General features: G+C 40.6%; 1 protein-coding gene across 5 annotated transcripts in view; it reads left to right on the top strand.

The window, feature by feature from the left end:
- The window catches only part of AHCYL2 (adenosylhomocysteinase like 2), a 173,778-nt gene that overhangs the window by 114,830 nt on the left and 36,771 nt on the right, over positions 1-22,177 (top strand). For 3 of the 5 annotated variants that reach the window (XM_047762910.1, XM_047762914.1, XM_047762912.1), the window contains exons 2-4: positions 7,078-7,189; positions 16,531-16,674; positions 17,081-17,181. In XM_047762910.1, the coding sequence (XP_047618866.1) occupies positions 7,078-7,189; positions 16,531-16,674; positions 17,081-17,181 (357 nt within the window). The remainder of the gene's footprint in view (positions 1-7,077; positions 7,190-16,530; positions 16,675-17,080; positions 17,182-22,177) is intronic. The other 2 variants (XM_047762911.1, XM_047762913.1) reach the window with 1 other exon arrangement.

The raw sequence follows: 22,177 nt of genomic DNA, 5'->3' as shown, positions 1-22,177 counted from the left end.
TGCACAAAAATTTACATTCTATTTTACAGTGTCTAGAAATCCATGGGCTCTCGATGAAGAACTTCTGACCTAAAAAAAAAAAGTTAATACTTTATACTTGTGTATCATTATGTCATCTCCAAAACCCTCTCACATAATTCTTTTCTTTTTTTGCTTTTTAGGGCTGCACCCGAGGCATATGAAGGTTCCCAGGCTAGGGGTCAAATCTGAGTTACAGCTGCTGGCCTATACAGCAATGCAGGATCCGAGTCATGTCTGCGACCTACACCACAGCTCACAGCAACATCAGATCTCCAACTCACTGGTTGAGGGCAGGGATGGAACCCACATCCTCGTGGATACTAGTCCAATTTGTTTCTCCTGAGCCACAATGGGAACTCCTCATTATTTTGTTTTCTTAGCACACATTTGAGATAGACACAGTAGGTATTATTGTTCCTATTTTGCAAATGAGGATTACAGATGTTAAGTACTGGAAATGTTAAGAAATGGAGATACAGAGAGAGAACTCTGATCACTACCCTTTATAATACTGCTTTATGTACTTGAAAAGGAATGAATTTGTTTCTCCCAGCATGCTCCTCTGTAGGGCAAACAGATCGTCTATTCTCTCGCTGAGTCCTATTTCTCTTTATGTGTTGACCAGCTGTTCTTAACAGCCTTAAAGTTTGGAAATCACAATTAGACCCAGTTCCCTTCTCCCCTATGTTGGGTATAAAGAAAGGATCACCCCATTCCATTCTCTGATCTTTGAAATAACCTTTTCTTTTCTGTCTGCGAATGTGCCTCCATGGTTGTAACCGCAGATAGGATAACATGGTTGGTTAAGGAGAGAGTCGAGAGAGGGTGGTTTTCTTCATACTTGGAGAAGTGTTAGCGCAGTGGTTCTCAAAGTTGTCCTCAGACCTGGAGCATCAGCATCAACGGGAAACATGTTAGAAATACAAAATCAGAGTTCCTGTCAAGGCTCAGCGGAAACCAATCCGACTGGGAACCGGATGAGTTTTTAGGTTCGGTCCCTGGCCTCGCTCAGTGGGTTAAGGATCCGGGGTTGCTGTGAGCTGTGGTGTAGGTCGCAGATACAGCATGGATCTGGCATTTCTGTGGCTGTGGTGTAGACCAGCAGCTATAGCTCCAATTAGACCCCTTGCCTGAGAACCTCCATATGCTGTGGGTGCAGCCCTAAAAAGCAAAAAAAAAAAAAAAAAAGGCAAAATCTGGGGCCCCACCCAGATTTACTAAATCAGAAACCCTGGGTAGGGGTCCAGCAGTGCATTTTACTAAGCCTACGGGGTGATTTTGATGCAGCTAAAATTTGAGAACTGCCTTGTTAGGTAAATTTGTTAAGTGGGAAAACTTTTCCAAGAGTGTCCTAAAATGTCTTCTGATTGTGTTTTGTATAGATCTGCAGCTCCTCTGCTCAAGCCTAGTGACTTAAGCCATTAGACCAAGGAGTTCCTTTACACCTGAGTGAGGAAAATGAGGAACCAGCTGAAAATGTACTAGGGTAAACAGACTTGGTTAGGAAGAGCAGAAATTTAGAGACTCATCAAGCAAGCAGAAAAATAATTTTGTGAAATTGTGAATAAGAAATCAAGATTGTCATGGGTGATAGTGAACATCAATATTTGAGTTCAGTTAATTTTCATTTCAATTTTTGATAGTGATATTGAGCAAAATTGCCAATTAAAGGGCTGTTAGATTTCAAATTCTTAGATGATTTAGCCATTTTTTAGAATTGTGGGTTTTGGGGGGGGGTTGTTTGTTTTTGTCTTTTGAGGGCCGCACTTGAGGCATATGGAAGTTCCCAGACTAGGGGTCTAATTGGAGCTACAGCTGCCAGTCTACATCACAGCCACAGCAATGCAGGATCCGAGCCTCCTCTATGACCTACACCACAGCTCACAACAACACTGGATCCTTAACCCACTGAGTGAGGCCAGGGATTGAACCCATGTCCTCATGAATGCTTGTCAGGTTCATTAACCACTGAGCCACGAAGGGAACTCCTGGAATTGTGGTTTGGTCAGAGCCCCAGGATCATCTGGGATGATGTGATTTCTGAAACCCATTCTGATAATAAAGTAAATTTAAGGAGTAATTTTAAATTAAATAGATTCAAGATAAACTAAGAGCAGTGAGGTAGGCTAGCAGAACCTGGGTTAGGACCAGGGGAGTTTCTGGTCTTCTGTTCCAGAAGGTGTGGTGTAGTGGAGAGAGCTTCACCTCTGACCTTTGGCCCACATTCCAGTCCCACTTCCTTGCTGGGAGCCCTCGGGCAAACATTTGTTCTCTCACAGCTGCACTTTCCTCATTTATCGAATGGGGATAATGATGCCTATTTTTAAAAATTCTTGCACTGATTAACAGAAGTAACATATCCATAGGGCTCTTCATAATAGGCACTTAATAAAGATTAGTTCTCTTCCTCTTATTCTGTTCTTCTAGGGAACTTTTCTCTCAAAATAAAGATTATCCTTAAAAAAGAATCTACCATTTTATGTTCTTTCTTGTGCTCAATTCAATTTTTGCTACTGTTTTTTGTTTTTTGGCCACACCTGCCACATGCAGAAGTTCCTGGGCCAGGGATGGAACTCAAGCCACAGTGGTGACAATGCCAGATCCCTAACCACTAGGCCACCAGGGAACTCTTAAGCACTCATTTTTTAAGGAGGAATTCAAATCCCATTTCCACCTCTATTTCTGTAACATGCAGTTGAATGTAACTTTCCTTTTCACTGGGTCCCATTCAGAAATCAACAAATAAATAATGTGATTCTTTCCCCTTTTTTCTCTTTCTTTCTTTTTTTTGCTTTTTTAAGGCCGCACCCACAGCATATGGAAGTTCCCAGGGTAGGGGTTGAACTGGAGCTGCAGCTGCCAGCCTACACCACAGCAATAGCAATGTGGGATCCAAGCCGTGTCTTCTACCTACACCACAGCTCATGGCAATGCCAGATCCTTAACCCAAGGAGCAATGCCAGGGATCAAACTGCATCTTCACGGATACTGGTCAGGCTCATTTCTGCTGAGCCACAGTGGGAACAACTCCTGCAACTCCTGCCCTTTTATTTGACTATTGGATATGTAACAAGGTCTTCGTGATTCTAGAGGTTCTGAAAGAATATGAAACTTAAAACTGTAGTCACATCTTCCATGAAAAAGATTTTCAAAAAAAGTTTTTTTAAAAAAAGCAAGCAGATCACTCAGCACTAATCTGCAGCATCTTAAAATGGGACTAGAAACCAAATGTCAAAACCTATACATAAGATGCACAATTAAGAGTAAAGCAATTACTTTACTGAGAGAATTGATTTCCTTTGTGACAGAGCTGAAACCAGTGTCCCCAGTCTGACTAACCCAGGGACATAGTGTAGGGTAGGAGCTGACTGAGCACTTGGCACCAATTTTTTTTCTTACCATCTTAATAAATTCCCTCATTGTTTTAGTGCCTCTATAGTTAATTTTTTTCTAATGAGACTAGGTTAACTAAAGTCATCTGACATGGAAAAGGCGGAGGTAAGGTTAAAAAGGAACCTAATTAGCAAGTTAATTATAGCAGGCAAAAAAGTGCACCAGTTATATAAATAAGCTATTGTTATGCGCATGCAAGTTGGGCCTTGTCAAGGGACTTGTTAAGGTTTAGAGGTCAAAGGATCCGTGTAATTAGGTGTTTAGAAAAAAAATAATAAAAGCAAAACAGCCACTAGAATTTGGAATGGCCAATGAGCCACTAACAGAAGTGCCTTATTAAACTGGGCTCTGCTGCTGGAGGGGTTGTTGGAGCTGCTTCAGGGTTTCCCCCCTCCATCACCACCACCAAAAAAAAAAAAAAAAAAAAAAGAGAGAGAGAGAGAAAGGAAAGCTAGCTCGAACCAGAGCCAACAGAATTGCTGATGAGGAAAGTTTAAAGGCCTAGCCACAAGGGTCCCTGGACTGGAGAGGTGGCAGTAGGGCTGGTAATGTCGCTATGCTGAGCAACAAGAAGAAATACATTGTCAGTGGCAACTCTGGGATTAAAGCCCAGGTGAGGCTAAGCTCTTATTTACCAGTCTTGCTCCTGCTGTAGCCATTACTGTAAAAGGCCAGCTGCTTTTTCCCTCCTTTCCTGCTTTCGTCCCTTCTTCTGGCGTAAGGTGAGCTGCCGTTCTCCTGACAGTGTCTTCCCTTCTTTGCCTTGATGCCTGTTGGAATTAGGCAGATCCCTTTGAAACAGATAAGGAAGGTTACCTTAAAGGACTCTGATTTTCAGATAGGGAGGAAAGTTAGGCCTCGAATCAGTACGACAAGTGGGGTGGGAAGATTACTGTGTTACAAGTAAGAGTGAAGAATGTAACGGCACTTAGCTATTGGAGGGAGGTGGGCATCAGGGATGGGTTGTCAGTAAAAGATAAATATTTATTCCTTGGGAAAATTGTATAACTTATTGTATGTAAGTGGTCAGTCTCTTTCTAATATTCTTCCATCTTGAAAAAAAAATTTGAGTTCAGTGCCTACCAAGTAAACAAGATTTACCTGGTAAATCCCACAGTAGAAAAAGCCTACATAGCCTAGTCTTTAGTGCCAAAAGATAGCCTAAACTTGACCTGGGCAGGAGGGATTGCTATAAATGGAGACTTTATAGAGAGGAAAGCTCAGTTTAAGAAAACTGGTTTGAGATGATGATGCAGCTAGATGGCTACAAGGTTTAGTCTTGTTGGGGTAAATGGATGTGTGCCCACCCACCCCAACCCTACAAATCTAGAGAAGTAGAGTGACTGGCCCCCTCTAGTGGTGTGTCGGGGGTGGGGGTGTAGTACCTACCCAAGGTAGTGTTTATCTGTTGTTCTTTAAAAGTAGGCACTGTTACAATTAGTGACTCATTGTGCTCTTTGGAAAGTCAATAACTACTCCTTTTCACAGATGGGCCGCTAAAAAAGAATAAAGACGTATCATTGTCTTGAACAAGCCTGTTGGAATGGAAGCCAGAGTTTTGAGCTTGATGGCTGTTCCCCTCCCCATCTTCTTACCCACCTTCTACCCCTTGCCAACTTTTTTTTTTGGCCCTTAAAAATTCTTTTAACTTTAAACTTGGCTTATGGCTACCATATTTACTTAATATTTAATCAAGTACAGAAGGCGAAGCCAGAGTTAAGATTCATTGTTTCAGTGCATGGTTGTATCAGGCGTTTGTGCCAGCAGATATAAGGGTGAATACATAGCTCCTGCCTAGTTTGTACAGGCTGCTGGTAGGTTTGTACAGGATTCAGTGTGATAAGTGCTATGATAGAAGTCCATAGGAGTTCTTGTACATCCCATGTGAGTGCATAGAAAGAACACTTTATCTTTTTGGAATAGATCGCTACTTTAGCAAAATAATTTTGCCATCTTTCACTTTGGGAAAAGCTTCTGATCCAATGATTCTTCCTATTGCTGACAACAAACCCTAAAGTACTACATGGGCTTTATTGTTATAGCTGTGAAATGCTGTGAATTCCCCTCAAAGGCATGCAGAACTAATGTGATTTGGCCCTTGGTTGGTCCCCTTGACTGCATATTCAGATGACTCAGCAGTCACCTCTCACTGAAGGAAAAGGACCGGCACTTGCTGCTTTCCCTGTGGTCTGCTGTCTCTGTGTTCTGCCCCTCAGGGAACCATCGTTTTATCCTGAAAGGCAGAGTCAGTTGTCAGATCTTTGATCCTTCCTGCCTCCGTGCCAGTAGGATCCAGAATAATCTAAGCAATTATGCAAACATTCAATTAGGGGAAAAGAAAAAAAAAGCTGTTTGTTGAATAATGATATGAATTGTAAAGTATTCTAAAGTATCACTGGAACTCCCAACAATAGGAAAAAGATAAAATTCTAAGAAAGTCGTCATCAGGTATTGTCCAAAATGCAACCTCCAGAATATTGAAGTTTAGACATATCCTGTCCAGTTATCCATTCCTACATCTGCGATAGTTAATAAATGATCAGTCCCATGGCTTTTAGTATTTTGTGAACTGAACATTAAAAATAATAAATTAATCTTTATTGATTAGTACTGACAAGCTAATTAACACATTTTAGAAAGTATTTAAAAAGCTAGAGTGAGTACCTGCAGGAGTTATAAGAACAGTGAACTTGGAGTTCCCGTCATGACTCAGCAGAAACGAATCTGACCAGCATCCATGAGGATGCAGGTTCAATCCCTGGCCTTGCTCACTGGGTTAAGGATCCGGTGTTGCTGTGAGCTGTGGTGTAGGTCGCAGATGCAGCTCAGATCCCAAGTTGCTGTGGCTGTGGTGTAGGCTGGCAGCTATAGCTCCGATTCGACCCCTAGCCTGGGAACCTCCGTATGCCGCAGGTGTGGCTGTGAAAAAAAATAAAATAAAATAAAGAACAGTGAACTTGTAGGAGTGGGAACTAGGAAAGAGGGTATTGAATCTTCTATTGAGTTTCACAGTCTACACACATCGTTTCATGCAACCCTCTCTAAAACTTTTGAAGTATTTTTATCTTTGTTGTATTTTTGAGAAATGAGAATCAAAAAGCATCTTGATGAATGTCACATAGCTAATGCGTGGCAAAGCCAGAATTTGAATGCAGCTCCAGGAAGCTCTGTACGAAGAGAAAGCCTTTTTTCTTTTTTCTTTCTTTCTCCATTACACCATACCATTTACTGAGCATCTTAAAACACCTGAAGGCAGGTCACTTTACCTTACAGTTTCTCATCTTAGACATACGAAGATTGGAATAGATCATCTCAAAGATTCTTTCCAGCTTTAATTTTCAGTGAAACTCTAGAAGGGATTTCGGAATATGACTCAATTTTCTAAACATGTATTTTAACCAGACTATCCCATTCTCTTTTTTATCGCAGAAGATATATAATAGAAGATTTATAGTTAGAGAGTAGATCAAGGATTTAAATTTGATAGAAACAGAGTAGGTAAAGAATGAAAAATCATTCTCTCCAGAGTCTTAACATTCCCGGTGAGGGTGGGTACAATCAGATCCCCTGCGAGGGAAGGTAAAATGCTGTGATGCAAGCCTTGAACTGCTGTTTCCCAGGGGAGGGCCTCTTCCTTTATGTGACTAGAGTTCTTTTCCTCAGCAGATCCAATTCGCTGACCAGAAGCAAGAATTCAATAAACGTCCCACCAAAATTGGACGTCGCTCTCTGTCTCGCTCCATTTCTCAGTCATCTACTGACAGCTACAGCTCAGGTGAGTACCAAACTGCTGTGGGCCTCCCTGTGGTGGCCAGTTAGGTGATCACCAGACCCTCCTGTCTATCCAAGGCTGAGTAAGCTCGATCAAGCCTGTGCTTTGGTGTAAACACTTTGATTCTCAGTTGAAATTCAGACCAAAATTCTAGATGGACTTGTTGGATTCCTGTCGGGGATTCAGAGTGGAGCTTAATAGAGCCTCCTCTTCCAATAAAAGCAGAAGGGAGTGATTAAGAAAACTGAGCTCTGATTCTTCAGAGGGTGAGATTATGTTGCTCACTGAGGACCTTCACTGAACAGAATGTGTGAAAACTTGTGTTTTTTTTCCATTCTTTGAAAGTAGAAGAGGGGTTCCCCATGCCTCCATCTGATGCCTGGAGAAACAGTGAAACCTTTGTAGCTAGTCAAGTGAGCACTTAGCCTTCTCTTCTAAGCTAGGACACTCATTGTATTGTTTGTTACCCCCTCCTTCCTTGCAGTGCCATTAATTCCAATGTATGAGCCATGGGCCTGCATCATCATTTAATGCCAGATGAATATTGACACGTGGGACCCCTTGTCAGCATTGGCCATTTGTGCAACAGTGCCCAGCATGTGTCTAATCTAATACGGAGCTATTTTATTTAGCTCTTACATAGGAATATGGTAGGAAGCTGAGTGTTTGTCCTAGTTACCTCTTCACATTATAAAGAGTAATATTCATTAGAAAATTTTTATTGTGACCTGAAATTTTGTTTTTCACACGAATAGGAGAGTAGTGTTAGGTAAATTGAAGAAAATTTAATTGGGAAGCTTTTAGGTGAGGTATATTGTCGTTTACACTTTTTACACTTCCCCTGCAATAACTGAATGATATAAAGCAAATAATGTAAAGCCCTGGTGCTTTTTGTCTAAAGATATTGAATTTTGGATCTATCTTATTCTGTGGAAATAACCAGCAGAAAAATAATTTTCAGTAACTGTTGAAAATTCATGAACCAGTTAATATAACTCTGGAAACTATCATTGTGAAAATGTGAATTGTAAAACTGTGTAACATTTTTGACTCTTGAGTTTGTGCGTGTTATCTAAAGATTGGTACTAAATTCAGGAGTTCCCATCTTGGCTCAGTGGAAATGAATCTGACTGGGAACCATGAGGTTGCGGGTTCGATCCCTGGCCTCAATCAGTGGGTTAAGGATCTGGCTTTGCCATGAGCTGTGGTATAGCTCACAGATGCGGCTCACATCCCAAGTTGCTGTGGCTGTGGTGTAGGCTGGCAGCTACACCACATATGCTATGGGTGTGGCCCTAAAACAAACAAACTAACTAACAAAAAAGAAAAAAAAAAGAAAAGAAAAGAAATTGGTACTAAATAATAATAGTACTAAATTTTAACTCCAGCTCGAACTTTTCCCTACGCACTGGATCTATGTTTCCAACTATGTTCCTGCAGAGAAGACCAATGCCTGCCTTCCCACGAATCCCCATATGCAGGGAGGGTACTTTAAAAATGCCTATTGAACTAGAAGAGTGAGTTGGGTGCCCTTGGTTTCACATAGTACCTGGTATAGCTCATTGATGGGTGATATTGACTGATGTCACCTTGGTAAAGTTGGACCTTTTGGGTTGAACTATATATCAACTTTATATATCCATTTAAGGATACCAAGTTCAGGCACATGGAATCAAAACATGCTGGGACATGGAAAATAAAGGTCAGTTGTGCATCTTCCCATGGGATGCTCGAATTGCCTTGATAGCACCCTGACAAATGGCCATCTGGCCTCTTTGGAAACATTTTAGATCATAGGGTGATCCTTACTTTATCTAGTAATGTGGCTCCCAATAAGCTCTTACATAATCCTTAAAACTTAAAAGATTTTTATTTTATTTTTGGCTTTTTAGGGCTGCACTCACGGCATATGGAGGTTAAAGGCTAAGGGTCTAATCAGAGCTGCAGCTGCCGGCCTACACTGCAACCAAAGCAATGCAGAGTCCAGGCTGTGTCTGCAACCTACACCACAGCTCACAACAACACTGGATCCTTAACCCACTGAGCGAGGCTGGGTATCAAACCCGCGACCTCATGGATACTAGTCAGGTTCGTTAACTGCTGAGCCACAACAGGAACTCCCTTAAAGATTTTACTTAGAAATAAAAATCACCATTTTTGGTTGCCTGATTTGAGAGGCATCCCCCCGTCCTGGTTAACCTCATCTGGATATATTCCAGATTAAATGTCCTTTTCAAAATCTTACTCCCATAAATATAATATTCTAGGTATGGTCACCTCAGTATGGTGGGTGATAGTTCCATAAACAAAGCGCTTTTGAAATGAAACCTAAGAAACAAAAAATAAAATAAATAAATAAATAAAATGAAACCTAAGATTATGTTTGCTTCTTTTGCAGCAGTGTCACACATGCTTTTACCTTGTTTTGTTTCCACATCAGTAATCATCAAACTCTTTTAAACTCTGAATGGCGATGCCTGCTGCCTTTAGTCTTGGACTGGGAGTTAGGAAAGCCTTCGTTTCTAGGCTTTGATCAGTGTGTGACTTGTTGTGTGATCCTGGAAAACCCGTATAGCCTGCAATGCTCATAACAGAGGTATTGAAAAAGTTATATGAGGTGAGGCAGAAAAAGCTCTGCACTCATCTAATGAAAAGCCAGGAGTAACGGAATTACAGCTTTCTAAGTATGAGAAGATAAGCAAATGATGTCAATAAGAACTTGGAACCCATTTTCAGCATACGTTATCATTTAGTTGACTATAGAAATTAATATTGGAGAGCCCCAGAGACTGATGCTTGGACTTCTTCCCTTCTCTGTTTATCTCTTCTCAGGTGAACTTTTTCGGTCTCATAGTTTTAAATATCATGTATTGGTATTTGATTTTCAAAATTTTTCTCTAACCCAAATCTCTCATCTGCACATTAGACCCAGACAATTCAATTGCCTACTCAGTCCTTTCACTTGGATTTTTTTTTTTTTGATGTTTTATAGGCATCTCAACCCTCCCATATCTTAAAAACTGAATTGATGAGTTCCAGCCTTGCCACTCTTCAGTCTGTTCTCAATGCTACAGCTAGCTTCATTCTTTTAAAATAAGTCAGGTCGGGGTTCCCATTGTGGTTTAGCAGTACAAACCCAACTAGTATCCATGAGGATTAGAGTTCAATCCCTGGCCTCTCTCAGTGGGTTAAGGATTGATCCAGCATTGCCATGAACTGTGGTGTAGGTTGCAGATGTGGCTCAACAGATGTGGCATTGCTGTGCCTGTGGTGTAGGCTGGTGGCTACAGCTCCCATTTGACCCCTAGTCTGGGAACCTTCGTATGCTATGGGTGCAGCCTTTAAAAAAATAATAATAATAAATAAAATAAGTCAAGTCATATCACTTAGCTCAAAACCCTCCAACGGCTTCCCAGTCTCACTCTGACTAAGGGCTACAGTTCTGACAATGGCCTCCAAGGCCCTAAACCATCCACTCTCACGTTCTACTTCGAATCACATCGCTACTTTCCCAAACTTCTCTCCTCCCCAGCTGTATTTTTCCCTCCAGTGTCCTGTCCTTCTGACTGTTATTTTGAACATGCCAGGCACTCTCCTGCCTTAAAGCCTGTGCACTTGGTATTTCCTCTGCCTGGAATGCTCAAGGATACCCTCTCTGGCTATCTTACCTCCTTTAGTTCTTAACCGAAGATCACCTCCTCATTGAGGCCATTCCTGGCTACTTTTTTAAAATTGCACAGCAGTCCCCATTGTGGTTCAACAGGTTAAGAACCTGGTGTAGCCTATGTGAAGGTGCAGGTTCGATCCCTGACCTCACTCACTGGGTTAAGGATCTGGCATTGCTACAAGCTGTGTAGGTCACAGATGCTGCAAAGATCCCATGTTGCTGTGGCTGTGGCGTAGGCCAGGAGCTGCAGCTCCACTTCAGCCCCTAGCCTAGGAACTTCCATATGCCACAGGTGTGGCCATAAAAAGAAAAAAAAAAAAATTGTACAGATATCTTATCCAATTCTCCCTATCAAATATTCCTGCTTTATTTTTCTCTGTAGCACTTATTATCATATAATTTATTGTTTTCTTTCTTCCCTTAATTGAGTATGAGATCCACGAGAGCAAAAATTGTTATCTCTTTTGTGTTAATCTATTCCCACCACTTGAAACTGGGTTTCACATAAGAGGTGCTCAATAAATAAATATTGGGGAAAGATGTCCAGAGACATTCATTTTTTTTTTTGCTTTTTAGGCATCTGGAAGTTCCCAGGTTAGGGGTCAAATCAGAGCTGTAGCCGCCGGCCTACACCACAGCCATGCTGGATCTGAGCCACATCTTCTACCTACACCATAGCTCACAGCAATGCCAGACCCCAAACCCACTGGGTGAGGCCAGGGATTGAACCTGAATCCTCATCGATCCTAGTCAGGTTCGTTAACTACTGAGCCATGAAGGGAACTCCCCAGAGACATTCTTACTATACTACTTTACATCCCGTGAAGGAGTATACATCTCTGGTACATTCTCTGTATGTGAACAGCTAGACAAAGGTTTATGACACTTCAAAAAAGGATGCCTTCCTGCAGTTCCTGTCATTGTACCATGGTTAACGAATCTGACTAGCAACCATAAGATTACAGTTTCGATCCCTGGCCTTGCTCAGTGGGTTAAGGATCCAGTATTTCCGTGAGCTGTGGTGTAGGTCCCAGACATGGCTCAGATCTGGTGTTGCTGTGGCTATGGTAAAGGCCGGCGGCTACAGCTCCCATTCGACCCCTAGCCTGGGAACCTCCATGTGCCGTGGGAGCAGCCCTAGAAAAGGCAAAAAAAGACCAAAAAAAAAAAACTAAAAAAAAAAGAAAGATACCTTCCTGTCCAAAGTGTTTGTTTTGCTGAAGATACTTAGAGTCTTACTTAGACTGTGGCCAACACTCCCTACTCCTCATACTGAGTTTTGCTAGGCATTTATTTAGGAACCTCTTGCAGCCTTTTCAGCTGGGTTCCTCGTGTGAATCACAGAACACAGAAAAGGATGGTTCTTCAAAGGACGTTTCATAACTAATACCTTTTAGATTCATAGGAGATGAGTTAATTCACATATTCAATAGAAACTGAAAGGCATTAGGGCTACATTAATCCTTGAAATTATTTTATAAAAAAGTTCTTAAAACTTTCTGTAAGCACAAAACCTCATAAAAACAAATGAACAAAGGAGATTTTTCTACAAAGTCAGATCATTCTCAGTGATATATTTCTGAAAAAGCTGTCTTTGCAGTGTGTTCATTGATTAAGGATAAGGAATTAAGGCTAAAGTCCCTTAGTCCATAATTGATTCTTCTAAAACTTGAAGTATTTTCAGATTTTTCCAAGTACCAAAGTTTTGTTTGTTTGTATTTCGGTTGCTCACATAGCTTTTCACATACTTCTAGAGTGTTCCTCATCAATGAAACCTCCTATACATTGACGCACACACAGGTCATTTCTGTTGTTCTGTTTCCAAATGAAAAGATTGGGCCCAAGAGGAATTGCCTGACTTAAAATAGTCTAATAGGACTAATTCAGGCAGGAGTCATCTACTGGCAAGAACCCAGAGTATCACAGCTGCTGGGAGGGAAGGCTTTATCAGGCTTGAGCCATAGAACATACGTACGCATGTTCCATGGGATAGATTGTAGATTAGTGATTCACCAAGTTATGTTTTGGTTCTGAGATACCTTGAAACAGGGAAACATCCCATAGTAAAGTTATTTTGTACTTTGTATTACTTTTCTACCTAGAATTTGAACCCTTTTTTGTGATTATCTCATTTTTTGTTCATATGATTTTTCTGGTGGGAGTTAGGGGAAAGGGAGAGCATGGGAAAGAGAGGATCTATTATACTTCCTATTTTACAGTTGGATAAATTGAAACTTGGTCACTTAATCAGTTACGGGTGAAGCTACAGCAAAGGTCTCAGACCTGTGCTTTAGTAGGTTATTGTCTTGATTATCAGTTATTCAGTTTTTGTTGGGTTTTTTTTTTGTCTTTTTTCCATTTCTTGGGCCGCTCCTGCGGCATATGGAGATTCCCAGGCTAGGGGTCTAATTGGAGCTGTAACTGCCAGCCTACGCCAGAGCCACAGCAACGCAGAATCCAAGCCACGTCTGCAACCTACACCACAACTCATGGCAACGCCAGATCGTTAACCCACTGAGCAAGGCCAGGGATTGAACCCACAGCCTCATGGTTCCTAGTCGGATTCGTTAACCACTGCACCACGACGGGAACTCCCAGTTACTCAGTTTTAATTAAATTATGAGTTTGGGCTTCAGAGTGTGCTGACAATAACAAACAATTAAGAAACTGTTCAAGCATGTGTATACATGTGTTGAATTTCTCTAGGGAGAATTTTTAATGCTATCTCAACTATTTTCATTAATAAGCTACTTTAAATATATTGGCAGGAATGAGTTGTGAGTTCAAAAAAATAAATGTCAGACTAGTTCAGGAATAATCTTTCCACTGTGTTTGCAAAAATAACATTCTTGGTCTAGGTCTGTTGGCCATTTTGCACATATTAGTACAAGCTAAACAACTGATACTTTTGGTTCTCACCTGATAACAAGTCTGTATAAAGGGCTCTTTGTTAACAAATCTATTTTGGCTCAAAGAAAAACATTGGTTGAACTAACCTTAACCAGTTGAATACTGTTAAGAAAATACTGTTCTTTCCTTTAAGAACAGGGTAGTGGTATAAATGATTTTTTTTTTTTTCTTTGAGTTAGAAGAACACGACAAGTCAAAAATTTGAGTACCTCTCTTAAGGGGAATTTAGGGGGTTTTTGTTGTTGTTGTGTGGCTGGCTTTTTTCCTGACTCATCCTTAGCAGCTGAAAAGGCATAGGGAAGGAGAGCTGTTCTGGGAAGGGTTAGGACTCCATTCTCAACCTTTTTAATCATTGCCAGCCATCCACCTGCTGCTCGGGTAGATTAGTGGATGAAGGGGGTAGAAAAAAAACCCTGAAATAATATTGTATGTGTGTATGTCATTCCTTTCCCATTTGGAATCCTAAAGCTAAGTGAGGACCATTAAAGTTGTTATATTTGGAATTGAGTTAAAAATATGTACAGGAGTTTCAGGTTAAGGATCCAGCACTGTCACTGCTATGGTGAGAGTTTGATCCCTGGGCCGGGAACTTCTATATGCCATGGGTACAACCAGGAAAAAAAAGTGTGCAAAAGCCAGTAATAATATAAGGTATTATTTATCAAGTGCTTAGTTACTTTATGCCAAGCATTGCACTAAGCACTGTACTTATACATTATCTTAATCTTCTCAACAACTTGATTCTGACAAGGCATGTCTGCCTATTATATCAGTCTGCATCATAGCACATATTACAACCATATGGAAAGAAAAACTATAAATAATTTTATAATTATTTGCCACGAAGGCAAAGAGAATCCACATCTGTCCTGTATCCCCAGTGCTTAGACTGTGCCTGGTACATAGCAAATGTGCAATAAAAAATTGACTGAATGAACAACTGAATTGTGAATGCCTGAATGCATAAATGAATTAACAATCCTATATGAAACAGGTTCTGGTATCACCTCTGCTTTACACACCCAGAAGCAAAGACTGAGACTTCAACCAAAGTCTGTCTGATTCCAGAACACATAACCACTACATTTAAACGGCCATTGGGAAGCATCAAAATCATCATAGCTCTGGCATAGTGTTTGGAATTTCAGGATATTCTGAATATGAACACTTTCTTCAAAAGCAATTTTCCTGTAAATTTGGGTCAGGATAAGGGAGGACTGTTATCTTTCCTCTCTCAGCTGGTAGAAGCATGGTTCCCCTGAGCCTCTGACTCATAATCTTTTTCTGAGTATTGATTAGTGAAACAGATGACTGCCCAGGAAACTGTTTCTGAGCTCTGTTGCCAAAGGTACTTTGAGCTCTCACTCACCCTGGGAGGGAGAACCGTAGACTTTTTGTACAGATTAGCTCCTTTTTGTACAGAACAAAAGTCCATCGGGATTTATTAATTCCCTCACCTCCTCTGGTGCCCATGTTCATTCTTGTTGCCTCGTGGTAGGACTTTGCACCAGGGCAGTTTTCCAGCTCCAAGAGAGACACTTGGGCCCCTGCTGCCCAAACGCTTTGTAGTGCCATGCCTGATTAACCGGGCAAGGTCAGACTTGCCTTTTACAGCCCTCCCAGAGATAGACCCTTCACGGAGAAATCCCAGAAATGCCTTAATTCTCTGGATATAAGTAGATCAGGTGACTCTAGAAGCTCTGAGCTTTTGCAGCTTTCTCCCCTTAAAAAAATGGTGGAAGTACTTCTTATCTCATTGAGAAAAACATATAATGCTTTATAGACAGTGCTTTATGTCCCCCAAACTTCCTCCCCCCCCCCCCCCCCCCCCCCCCCCGCTGCCCCGCTGCAAACCTTGAGAACTATTTGGGAAGAAACTATCCTCAGAAACTTAAACATAAATCAAAGAAAGAAATTACTTCAAATCATCCAGCAAATGGTTAGCAACTCCAGAATTATACGAAGACTAAAAAGACCTCAGTCAAACATGGGAATAGCAGCAGCAGCTGCTGCCTGTTAGCCACGGTCAGAAGTCTTAAGACTGTCCACCCTCTAGTGTATATTGCCAAAAGGACTAGTCATCAGAGCATTTAATTATACCAAAAGAGGATTTATCTGCTTCTTTGGGAGTCAAAAATGCTTAATGCAGAACCCACCGAGGCCAGCAAGAAGGGAGAGCACACTGAATACTTCATTGTCAATGTCTAATTGGGTCTACGGGCATAGCTCAGCCTCATCAGAGCCAGTCTAAAAAAAGAAAGCTCTGTTTTGTGAGACAAACACTTTTTGTGTGGTTCTTAATTACTTTCCCATGGGTTCCTTATTTTCTAGGTCTTATCTGTTCAGTTATTGTCCTAAAACACAAATTACATCAGGTGCTTAAGCAGCAAACAGAAGGGTAGCTGAGATCCCAGAAACTCATAGGTTCATGACCATGATCTTGCTTTAAGAACTTGAACCTACTGGTGTAACCTCTCTTTTTTTTTTTTTCATTTTCAAGGACCTCTGCATGTTCTGAAGGTAAAGTTAGCCCTAGTTTCCAGGGGGAATGTCTTTGGAAACCTCTCTCAGTGTCTTCTTTGTGGCCTGTGGATGGCACTTTCCGTAGGTGGTGATTGAGGCAGCTCTTCGGCGCCACTTAGATGCTTGCCAAATGTGTACATTTACATGGTGCTGGATTACTAGAACGGCCTCTGTTCACTCCATGGTTTGGAGTTTTAGAGGAACCTATTTTTTCTTCTGAAGGTTGTCTATTCTGTCATTCCAGCGGCTTCATATACAGATAGCTCAGATGATGAGACCTCCCCCAGGGACAAGCAGCAAAAGAATTCCAAGGGGAGCAGTGACTTCTGTGTCAAGAACATCAAACAGGCGGAGTTTGGACGAAGAGAAATTGAAATTGCTGAACAAGGTAAAGAAAACAAATGCGTTTTCTTTCTCAAGCTGCCAGTATCTTTTCATCCATATTCATCCCTTTTTATATCCCAGGGTCTAGTAGTTTGTGAAATTTCAGTGTGATTTTGAAGAATAGTTGTAACAAAAGAAATATGAGCTCAGGAAACAGTGTGGGGAGGGATTACCCTCTAGCGGGTCATGGAAGAGGGAGGAGAGAGACCAGATACGGAAGACTGGGATACAGAAATCAAACACGGGAGTGTTTGCCTCTGAAAGTCCCTCAGGTTTAAGTGTCTTGATCCCTTGAGAAACCTAATCTGAGAACCTGATCAGGGAAGGATCTTAGTACATTAGTACTATTTATTCTGTACCTCTCATACCCTCCTCTCTAATACTGCTGTGTATGTATTGGGCCTTTGCAGAAATGCCGGCGCTGATGGCTTTGAGGAAGAGAGCCCAAGGAGAAAAACCCTTGGCCGGAGCCAAAATTGTGGGTTGTACACACATCACTGCTCAGACTGCTGTGAGTCCTTTTCTTCCCTCCACATAACAGTAGTTAATAATAGCCATCAGCTATTGAGGGCTTGCACCATGCCAAGAACTAGGTTAAGAGCTTAATAAGTGTTAGTTCATTAACCCTCGTAATGGCCACATAAAGCACATATTCCTGTTTCCATTTTATAAATGAGGAAGCTGAGGCTCAGGGAGTTTAAGTAATTTGCCCAAGGTTGTACAGCTAGTAAATCATGAAATCTAGAATTAAACTTCAGTCTATCTGATTCCCAAGCTTTTGCTTTCTCCGCTGTTCTACGCTACTTCCCTTATCTTTGCTTCCAGTGTCACTGCTACAAGGCAGCTCTGTGTTAGGTAGCTTTCAGCTGCAAATAAGAGAAAACCTGATTCAACCCAGACCACACAGAAAAGAATTTATTGTATTACATGGCTACAAGTCCAAGGGTAAGGCGGACTTCAGCTGAAGGATCTCAGTTCTCCTCCATAGAATCATCTGTCTTTGATTCTCTGGGAGCTGCCTCCCCACTGGGCTTACTTCATCCTCAGGCTCAGCAGGATGGCTGCAGCTCTTCCTGCTGTCACAAACTGACATGAAAAGGAAGAAGGACCATTTCTTCCTCTCTCCCTACAGCAAGGAAACCTTTCCCAGAATTCCTCCAGGATACTCTGTCATGTCATTGAGCAGAACTGGATCACATGCCCATGCCTCACTGTCCTGGCAAAAGCACTGGGGTTACCATGATTGGTTTATTTTTTATTTATTTTTTATTTTTTGTCTTTTTAAGGCCTCACCCAAGGCATATGGAGGTTCCCAGGCTAGGGGTCAAATCAGAGCTGTAGCTGCCAGCCTACACCACAGCAACAGCAATGTGGGATCCAAGCCGTGTCTGTGACCTACACCAGAGCTCACGGAAACGCCGGATCTTTAACCCACTGACTGAGGCTAGGTATCGTACCCTAGCCTCATGGATTCTAGTTGGGTTTGTTAACCACTGAACCACGATGGAACTCCCCATGATTGGTTTAGACCAGTAATTCTCACCCTTATCAGATTCAGTGATCCCTTTTTGTTAAAAAATATTTTGCAATGCTCCTATATTTTCTTGAAATTCAAATATAACATAGCTAGGTACATATAATGTTGTAAAAATAAATCTTATTGAAATATGAAGGAAGAACAAAAGGAAAGCAATTTATAATAATAAAACAATGTATATTTCAATATGTAAGTGCTTGAGTACAAGTTTAGTAGAATAGTCAGATATTTCTACTTGCCTATATGCGTTGTTTGAATGAGAGTGCTACAAATGTATATATATAGAAATGTATTACTGGTTCCAGAGCATCAGCAATATTGCCAAATTATATAATTTTCTGAAATTATAAGCTTCTTGTAAATTTATGAATAACAACAAAAAGTATAAGTTTTTCTTAATTTACATACTTGTTGCAGTCTTAAAAAATTATTTTTGTGTTAAAACTAAAACAGTACTTTTGTTGCTCTGTAAAGTGGAATAAAGTTCTAAACTCAGATAATTATAGATTTCTCACTCATGTGAGCTTTTCATTGGAACTTTTAAAATTGTGCCAGATATGGCATGATTTTTTGTTGTAGGAGACTGTCCTGCACCTTTTTTTTTTCTTTTTTTTTTTTCTTTTTAGGGCTGCATCCACTGCATATGAAAGGTTCCCAGGTTAGGGGTCCAGTGGAAGCTACAGCTGCCAGCCTACACCAGAGCCACAGCAACGTGGAATACGAGCCGCGTCTTCGACCTACACCACAGCTCAGGGCAACGCTGGATCCTTAACCCACTGAGCGAGGCCAGGATCGAACCCGCGACCTCATGGTTTCTAGTCGGATTTGTTAACCACTGAGCCACGACAGGAACTCCAATAATAAATATCTTTAGCATATGGAAAAAAAAAAAAGATTGTCTGCTGGTGCACAACACATATGTGGCCATATCCTTTATTAAGAACAGCAGAGATTCCTCAAGACACAGATAGCTACTGTAGCATCTTCCCTGTGACACTTTTCTGGGTTACGTATTTCTGAGGAAAAGAGTACTTTTGCGGCCCAAAATTAGTGTAATAAATTGAAAGGCTGTCTCTTTTTGAAGCTATAGACTAATGAATCAAGGCAGAAACACTCGTGGAAACTTTTTTGGGCTTCCCTGGTCAGGGACATGAGACTTGAGTGTGGTGGCTTAAAATAGTAAGAGCCTCTGTACTATCTCATGTTGCTAAATTACATCTAGTTTCTTTTTTACCCCCTGGCTCACTGAACATTACCACTCTTCAAGGTTACTTTCTTTTTACTGTTCCCATCCCACATTTTTTTCTTTTTCCTTTTAAAAAAAAAAGTCGTTACAAAGACATTTTGCTTTGTTTTATTTTGTTTATTTATTTATTTATTGGCCATACCCACGGGATACAGAAGTTCCCAGGGCCCAAGATCAAACTCATGCCACAGCAGCAACCCAAGCCACCGAAGTAACACCATACCCTTAACCCACTGAGCCAGAAGAGAACTCCTGCTTTGTTTTATTCTAAATCTTTATTTTGTTCTTCTAATTATAAAAGTAGTTCATGTACATTTTATAATATTTAAGCATTACCACTATCTATAATATAGAAAGACAAAGTCTCCATGCTCCAGAGATAACAGAGGTAACAGTTTCCTGTCTGTGTTTCTACTAGACTTGAATCTATTTATGTTTTTCAGATGTGTTTCCATAGCTCCTTCTAACCAGATTCCTGAGCTACTCTTTCTAAACAGCAATGATTTAAAGTCTAGTTAAACCAGCTTCCAAGCTCTGCCCTTCTCCCACTCGTACCTGCCTTCTCTCCTGCTTGAGGCCAGCAGTCTTGACTCATAGCTCTTTAAATAGACCTTATATTCTTGGTCCCAGCCACTCTTCTAGTTAATAGATATTGCTTTGTAGGTAAGTCTCAAAGCATTCTTTTGTTGGACAAATTCAGGAATCTTAGTTGTAAGAGAGAAATTCTTTAAGGTGAAAAAATGAGAGGGAAAAAATGGGATCAGATATTGAAAGGTAAAGAAATTAAGCCATTAAGAGTAGTTCTGCTGTTAACTTACTGTGTGGCCTTGGGCAAATTATATGAAGAGGTTAGCCTAAATTAGTGGAGTTGTTTACAAATCCTTTTTTTATTAGATTTGTTACTTAGGTGTTCCCCTCGTACATCAGCAGGTTAAGGACCCGACATTGTCTCTGTGAGGATGCGGGTTTGATCCCTGACCTCACTCAGTAGGTAAGGATCTGGCATTGCCTTAAGCTGCAGTGCAGGTCGCAGATGCGGCTCGGATCTGGTGTTCCTGTGGCTTCAGCATAGGCCTCAGCTGCAGCTCCAATTAAACTCCTAGCCTGGGAACTTCCATGTGCCACAGGTGTGGCTATAAAAAATAAAAAAGAAAAATAAAAAAGAATTTTTATTTAGTATACAAATATTAGAAGATACAGATTCTTTAAAATGAAAATTATCAGTACACAAAGTTAACCACTGTCAGGAAATTTTAAAACAAACTTTTTTACCAACGCTTTATCCTTATTAAAATGGCTCTTAATCATAGCAGTAGGATGGTACACAGCCTTCTTAAAAAGAAGCCTATCTCTGAGTTCCACTGTGGCTCAGCAGTAATGAACCTGACACAATAGGACACAATTCCACCCCTGTCCTTGCTCAGAGAGTTAAGGATCCAGCGTTGCCATCAGCTGTGGTTTAGGTCAAAGACACGGCTCTGATTTGACCCCTAGCTTGGGAACTTCCATATGCCTCAAGTGCGGCCCTAAATAAAAAGCCTATCTCCATCTTACATATTGAAGTAAAAATAAGTCAGGACCAAGTCAGTGGATTAAATTTATCTTAATAATTTTTTTAAGTGTGAAATAAACACAGATGTTTAGAAAGTTTGCAAATATAGTACAGATAACTTTTTCTGAACATTTGAGAGTCAGTTGCCAACCCGATGATGCTCCTACACATACTTCAGTGTGTGTTTTCCACAAACAAGGACATTGCCCTATGCAGCTAGTACAGCCATTCAAAATTAGGAAACTAACATTGATTCATTATTGCCATCTAAGCCTCAGATCCCATTTGAGCTTCACTAATTGCCCCAATATTTTTTTTACAACCAAACGATTCAGTCCATAGTTATATGTCCCATTTAGTTGTCATTTGTCTTTAGTCTCCTTCAGTCCTGGACAGTTCACCAGTCTTTCTTTAACTTTCATGAACTTGGAACTTTGAAAGTTATAGACAAATTATTCTGTAGAATGTCCTTAATTCAGACTTTTAAGATCCTTCCTTATTATTAGATTCAGATATGTACCTTTGGTAGGAAATGATGCTGATTGTTGGTGTTTTTTTTTTTCACTTAATCCTATCAGTTGGCCCTTGATCTCAATTTGTCCTATAACTGATGTTCATTTTGAGGTGGTGTCTGCCAAACTTTTCTATTGTAAAAGTTATTTTTCTCCCTTTCTTGTTAATAAGTAATACAAAACTGTTAAATATCCCATTCTTCATCAAACTTCTATTTATTCACTCATTTATCTTTATGTGTATGGAGTCTTTGTTTCCTATTTTATTTAATAGGCTATAGTTGGTTACTGTTATTTATTATGATAAGAATTGTTCTAATTTTGGCAGGAGGAACCCCTTTAGGCAGGCTGGCTTCTGTGCTTTGTCTTTTGACATATCCTTTTTAGCCTTTGAGCACTTCCTTGGTTCTGTTACAAGATGATCTTGTACATTCTCTGTTCTCTCCCTGGAATCAGCCATTTCTCCAAGGAGCCCTGGTTCCTTTTTCTTTTCATAGATCTGTACTATAGTGTTAACTTTGCTCTTGGGATCGCATTCTTCCTTGATTCTCTTTCATTAATTTTGGAAGATAATTGTCCATTAGCTCTTCACCTTCTGCACTGTTCTCTTCTTCTCCCTCTAGGACTCCAATTACATGTAAATTAGACCATTGACAGTAT

The sequence above is a fragment of the Phacochoerus africanus genome, chromosome 16 (assembly GCF_016906955.1).
Source record: "Phacochoerus africanus isolate WHEZ1 chromosome 16, ROS_Pafr_v1, whole genome shotgun sequence".
Taxonomy (NCBI): domain Eukaryota; kingdom Metazoa; phylum Chordata; class Mammalia; order Artiodactyla; family Suidae; genus Phacochoerus; species Phacochoerus africanus.
Note: the sequence above shows the minus strand (reverse complement) of the source record. Positions and strands in the feature narration are given on the sequence as shown.